This window comes from Dysidea avara, chromosome 1, assembly GCF_963678975.1.
Source record: "Dysidea avara chromosome 1, odDysAvar1.4, whole genome shotgun sequence".
Lineage (NCBI taxonomy): Eukaryota > Metazoa > Porifera > Demospongiae > Dictyoceratida > Dysideidae > Dysidea > Dysidea avara.
In genome coordinates, this window is record NC_089272.1 from 52,803,522 (window position 1) to 52,810,457 (window position 6,936).

Consider the following 6,936-nt stretch of genomic DNA (forward strand, 5'->3'; position numbering starts at 1 on the left):
GCGCTTATGGAGGGGCGGGTGAACGGTGAACATACGAGAAACGACGCCCTGTAAAGGCGTCCTATAGTTACGACTTTCCAAATGCAGGGGATTAGGAGTGAGGAGGATCCGGATGGGATTAATATTAAGCTAGTCGTAGTTGGCGATGGGTGAGTGATTGATATCATGATTCATTGATTAATTTGCCGGTTTTACTCGGCCAATGGCCGTTCCTCCGTACTGGAGTACACACAGCTCGACACACCGGAGTAATACAACATAATAACCGTAACTATAAAACACTACAGAAAGCGGAAAACAATAAGGCTGGTAAATGGAGGTAACTTCATGCCTGGTGGGCTGTAAACCCGCGCTGACTGAACATAATCTAGGTGGTTGTAGCTAATGTCTGTGCCAAAGAATGGAAGTTTTTAGCTACTCTGGTTTTTACGACAGCTCGGTATGATTGAAGTAATGTAGTGTGATTTTACTGAAAAACTTCAATCAGCATAACAAAACTATGCTATAGGCAAGTCTCTAGCCATTTATTTTTCAAGTGCAATTACTTGTACCGGCTTAGTCCTCATAGTAGTGGCCAAAAAGTGGATAAATCTAGCCCTCCTTGAAGCCTGTCACGAAAATTTGGACCCCTATTTTGGTTCTCCCCATATCAAAACTTGTGTAAGATATTCCAGATTTCTGATTGGGTTACGTCCGTTTCACATAAAATAACATCTTTTCTAAACAAGGTGCCATAACTTCTGCATACTCTGGTTGACAGACTCGAAGTTTGGTTTACCAGATTCCTTGATGAAAGGCAGTTCGATACATGTGTAAGTTCTTTGTGTAGTAATGAAGGGGAAGCTTAAAGGAAGCCTTGTACCACGAAATTTACGTGTTCAGAATGCCCGTAAAAACATATTTTCTCAACATATCTCTGTTAACTAACCTGTTTAACAATTTGTATGGTTGGAGTCTTTATTAAGCATCCTTCGCTGCATAGAATGATACCAAATTTAGCGAATTTGGTTGAGGATAGCAACTTGTAAATTGGGATTTTCCCACCGAGATAATCAAATTTTCCAATAGGTTAATGTATGGAATGCGTATTATGTCATCATCAGCTGTAAATAACTGTCACTATGGCGACATTTTCTTATTTGTACGGTGGGCATTGGATAGAGAAATTCAAGGGCATTTTCTATTGTATGGTGTGCTGTAGAGATTTTGTGAGTTAAAGGTTGTAAACTAGTGTTTTGTATGAGTGTAAAATACATGTATTTTGCATTGGACAACTAATGACATAGAATGATGAGATTTTATGATCAGCCTGTTTTACCAAGCTGAGGTTTCAAAAAAGATATTATAAACAGATATTAGATTTATTTAATGTTTTAAGGGTTTAACCCAGTGTTTTGAAAACTTTTAATGTTGACCACCTGAAAAATGCTTAATTTGACAAATCCCATAGATATGTTTTGTTCAAATATATCGAAATATTTGGACCCCTGGAACAAAAATGTTTGAAATATATCGACCCCCTCTGAAATATATTATCCCCCTACAAAATTTATTATTAACACCATTTGCACGCATTCAAAGGGGAGTCCAGATATCTTCAGCTGAAATAATCAATCCCGCCATATTATCCCTGCCCTTACCTGTTGCATTCAGCTAACCACCCCGGTCTCTATATAATGTATACGGAAAAGTGACGAGTGTAACACAGTATTGAGTGTTTAACTAAGTGTCTAATTATTTGTTCCACCACACTCCCACAGCACATACAAGAGATGAAACCATCATTGATAAATAATGATGCTGAATGTGTACAAAAAAAAAACAACAATATCATTTATTTATTAAATAATGTGCAATCTCAGTCACACATCAACTACTCCCTCCACCACTGTTCAGTGCTGAATTTATATTGTACATTGGTGATAGATGTTGGTAGTAATACAATGACATCTGTGTTGTGTATTTACAGAGCTGTTGGTAAAACTTGTTTATTGATCAGTTACACGACAAATTCATTTCCCGGAGAGTATTATCCTACAGTGTAAGTGATACTATTGTTATCACTGTAAAATGGACCTTACTATGTCTCCATAGACTTGAAAACTATAGAGGCAATGTTATGGTAGAAGATAAGTCAATCAACCTTGAGCTTTTGGACACTCTAGGTAATTCGATTAATATGTCTGTTGTTGCATACTTAAAATCATATTTGTTCTGCTTGCAGCTCAAGACGGTTACGACAGACTTCGACCACTTTGCTACCCAAAAACAGCAAGTTCTTTGTTGCAATTCAACAGCAACATGTTAATGCAACATTTTCTAGGACGTGTTTTTAATGTGTTTCTCACTAGTCACCCCATCTTCATATGAGAACATCAGAGAAAAAGTATGCATGCAACGGTTACATTAGTATACAGTTCTGTCATTCAACTTTTCTTTCAACAGTGGTACCCAGAAGTTAGCCATCACTGCCCTAATACTCCAATAATCTTGGTGGGGACCAAACTTGACTTGAGAGATGACAAGGAAACTATTGAACAGCTAAAGAAAATAAATCTGGCACCCATTTTGTATCCAGAGGGACTAAAACTAATGAATGAAATTGGAGCAGTCAAATATGAAGAATGCTCAGCTCTTACACAACAGGTATTATTTTTTTTGTTTTTGCGGGTCTGATGATATTAAGTGGTGGTAAGAAGATTGTTAGCATAGTTGCTGCCCTGGCCTGTGGTTGAACGTTTGATTTTGGTAGTTTATGTATTCAGCATTGGATTATTCACATACTTAACCTCTTTCGATAAGGTGTATTCAAATTATTAAGTGTGCATTAAGTGGCTATATTGTATGTTTTAAGGTCACTAGTGTTTTCTTGTAGGGTTTGAAAAAAGTGTTCGATGGTGCAGTTAGAACAGCATTGGCCACCACCAAGAAGAAGGGCAAATGCTACATTCTCTAAGCAGAATTGACAAAAAAATACATATTTGTTACATTTCAAGGGATGGTATGTCAGTACAATATTGTAATGCTATTTAAAATTATAATGTAATATTGTAATAACAGTTAAGTAATGGACCTGAGACCTACTGTAGTTCAGCTTCTTTGTAAAATGGGTGTAGTGACGTACAACTCTAATTCTAGCATGCTATACAACAGTGTTGACCTCAGGCACTTTTTAAAAACTCAGTATCATTTGTATTTATTTGGTTTTATTCATACTGTAGTATTTTTGTACAGTGTATAGTTTTTGTATCTTGTACTGCTGATAATTTTGGGTAGCGTTTGCATACCCAGTCTTCTGTGAAACCCTTGTCATTTAACAAAAATTGATAATCTCAGGCAGGTGTGTGACATAATAGTGTATGTAACTATTGTCACAGTACTAGTAGCAATTAGCAGCCAGGACAAGTGGGCACACAGCACACGCACAAATTCTAGTTCTGATGTCAATACGTTAGTGTAATTTAGTATATTAAACATTGCACAATCACAAATATCTACCAATTATATCAAAGCAGCCATAACACAGAGTGTGATAGGAGGAATCAAAATATAAATTTGGGGAGTGAGTGTGATTTTTTCTCAATAAACACTTTCTTTACCAAATTTGAAGAAAAATATATTGTTTGAATATTCACTTTAATGATGTGGCATTGAATGACTCAAATACTCATTGATTTTGCTTAATGGAATGATGCTACCAAGGTCCAGCAGGTGGTTTTGAAGCCGATTAATTTTTATATCATTGCATAACTCATTATTCTTTTAGCTACTTAAAATGGCATATCTATATGGTACATGCATGCATATTATCTACACATAGTTTGTTTTGTTTCTTCACAGTTGTAAAACACTAATAAATAATAATCATGTATTGTTATGGAATATAACTTATTATACTCAAATCAACGTTCTTTAAATAACACCTTGTTAACAGTTTATCAGTAACTAACAATATAGTTGTAATAACTGTGTAGCAGTAGTACTAGACCTGCGTCAAATATGGCAGCATAATGCTAGCATAATAGGAGGATATTTCAAACTATGGAGCTTAATTCCATGAAAATAGATTGATACTCCCTAATAGAGCAGTCAGTGGAAACTACAACAGAGCACTCAAATGCATTGTCCTTAGATTGATACTCTCTAACACAACAGTCACTTTATACTGAAACACTCTAATAGAGCATTCACTGATTAAAATGTTCCATGATAATTTTAACAATGTTGCAAACTTAGGAACATAATGGAAACACTGAAAGAGCATAATGGGTGAAAATTTTGAGAAATTCCTGAAAGTATTAATTTTTGGGCTAAATTTTGAGTATAACATTTGGCTCAAGCCTAAGTAGTACTCTCACTTTTAATTTTGTATTTTTAGCACTTTAGTGATGTCATTAATATTATGTATCAACCAATATTTGTAATCAAAATTAAGCATTTTGGACTAGAGCAGCTTTACAGTGATTAGAATCACTAATCATGCACCTTGCATTATATACAACAAGAATTTTAACATGTGCAACTAAGTGCTTTAGTGTGGTGACACTGATAAGTGTAGATTTCTATTGTATTTCATGCATGACGTTATGACTGGTTTTCCAAAATTATTTTTAATGGTCAGACACATCCAGGCCAAACTGATTTATTGAAAGGAAGTGGCAAGGTGACCAATTGAGGATGATTATGTTTATTATGTAAACCTTAATGTGGCTCAGTTTACCACAACTACTGTATAATGAAGTAATCAACCTCCATCAACGGTGGTTGTTTTGGTAGGTCAGGGGTGGATCTAGGGTTTCAGAAGGAGGGATGCTAACATAATGCTAAGAAAAGTGACAACTGGTTAATACAACTAGCTATAGTATGCAAAGCACACTCAGCATGTGGAGCATGCTCTATCTAGAAGGGTCTGGGGGCACCCCCCTACAGAAAATTTTTGCAAATTTAGCCTATTCAGTATTAAAATTTGGTAATATTTTTGACTGAAAAATAACGCCACTTTGTTTAAGTGATTCACAATGCTTGTAAAGCATTGTGAGTCACCTAGGTGTAATAATGATGAAATGACACCATAATTCCAGAACAGTTGTAATACTAGCTGTCATATAAGGGCACAGCCAGTAACTGAAAATATATTCTTTACATAAAGAACAGGAAGGGGAAGGATATGAATATCTGATTCAGCTATACATGATAATACTTGCCATTAATTTTGTGCTTGAAATACCTTAATTTAGTGATACATTAAATTTAGCAATTTTAAAGTTTTGGCTTTTTGCTAACTGATTATATCAATTCACAAAATAATAAAATTTATATGGTAAATTCATCAATATACAAGATTTATATGGTAAATTCATCATTCATCAAATTTATATGGTAAATTCATCTTTGTTTAGGTGATTCACAATGCTTTACAAGCATTGTGAATCACTTAAACAAAGTGGCGTTATTTTTCAGTCAAAAATATTACCAAATTTTAATACTGAATAAGCTAAATTTGCAAAAATTTTCTGTAGGGGGATGCCCCCAGACCCTCCTAGATAGAGCATGCTCCGCATGCTGAGTGTGCTTTGCATACTATAGCTAGTTGTATTAACCAGTTGTCACTTTTCTTAGCATTAATTTAGTGTATTGCTTGGCTCAAGGTATAGCTAGTGTGCTGTACAGTCCCATGGTTCAAACTATAATGCCCAAACAGTCCTGACTAGGCGCAACCTCTTCTGGACCCAAAAAGAAAATTAAAATAGTGTTTAATACTTTTCTTCTTTTGTCAATGGGTTGTGACCCAAAGATAAGATAACAAGTGGTACGTGAGCTGTTAATATACTTTATATTAACAGATCTAGATTCATGCCCCACGCACACATTTTTACCACAAATGGATTGCTGGCCTAATAGCTACACTATCACATTTCTTCCACTCTTGTAGGCTACTTTTCTAAGTCTGGTTTCTGCGACAGCTTTTATCATACCCTGTGAAAACTACCACAGTGATTAGATTATTAAGATTAGATTATCAAAAGACAAGGGTATATCACACAAAAGGCAGTATGTGCTACCCACACAAAGTACGTAGCTACATAGCTACACATTAGTGGAGGTTTGGCACCATTTTGTGTGAGCTGGGAAGCTTCAGAGAGCTCGCCATTTGTGTACATGTTCTCCTTCATTTAGAAGTGATTTGAATGGAAGGAGCCAGGGTCCATGGAGACTGAGTCTACATTGAACCTCTGATTCCAGTCGTAATGACTACTTACTCCATTTGTATTCCTATAGAACTGAAGAGTCAATTTCAAATTCTGCAAAAGCTTATCAGACCCTTTGATAGCCACCATTGAATGTTTGGGGACATTGCGTGGCCATTGCTTTGATGGAATGGCGTGAAGTATGTGAGTACTGGCGAGGCCCGCGCCAATAATCTCTAACAGACATGCCAACTCTCACGCATTATGCGCGAGTCTCATCTTTGGCTAGTAATCTCACGCTCTCACGCCTATCCCTATGTCTTTCAGCTAAGTTTTCACGCCTGATCTGCTTCTTCATAATTAGTCCTGTGCTTAAAATTGGACAGCCCTTTTTTTTTTGGTCTTCACTACCAAAAATCCTAGAGCTGCACTTGAGTCTAGTCCACATTGCTGGTAGTGTTTGAGGTCTCACTCCTAAAATTGTTGAGAGGTTGGCATCTCTGCTCTAATCAAAGAGGCGGCCGCACCAGACTACCATGCTTCATTTGGAAGTGACTAACGAAGTATTTGTGCGTCGAATCTTCCGGTCAACATTATGCTGTTTGGGGAAGCACCCTCGTGCAGGCCTAGCCTTTTGGTGCTACCCCTTCCTATTTGGATGAATTAGATAATAAATAAATAAATAAATGCGCCATGCGCTTAAAGTTGATTGCGCCTATTACTACCGTGTTACTAAAAATAGAGCATT

The 6,936-nt window shown here is 36.3% G+C and overlaps 1 protein-coding gene across 1 annotated transcript; it reads left to right on the forward strand.

Annotated features, from left to right (window-relative positions):
- LOC136268673 (ras-related C3 botulinum toxin substrate 1-like) lies at positions 1 to 3,059 on the forward strand. Its single transcript, XM_066064076.1, has 7 exons — positions 1 to 149; positions 1,970 to 2,041; positions 2,095 to 2,165; positions 2,225 to 2,271; positions 2,324 to 2,386; positions 2,446 to 2,646; positions 2,876 to 3,059. Exons 1-7 carry the CDS (start codon positions 82 to 84, stop codon positions 2,954 to 2,956), a joined length of 603 nt encoding a protein of 200 aa, XP_065920148.1. The 5' UTR covers positions 1 to 81; the 3' UTR covers positions 2,957 to 3,059.
- The last annotated feature ends 3,877 nt before the right edge of the window (positions 3,060 to 6,936 follow it).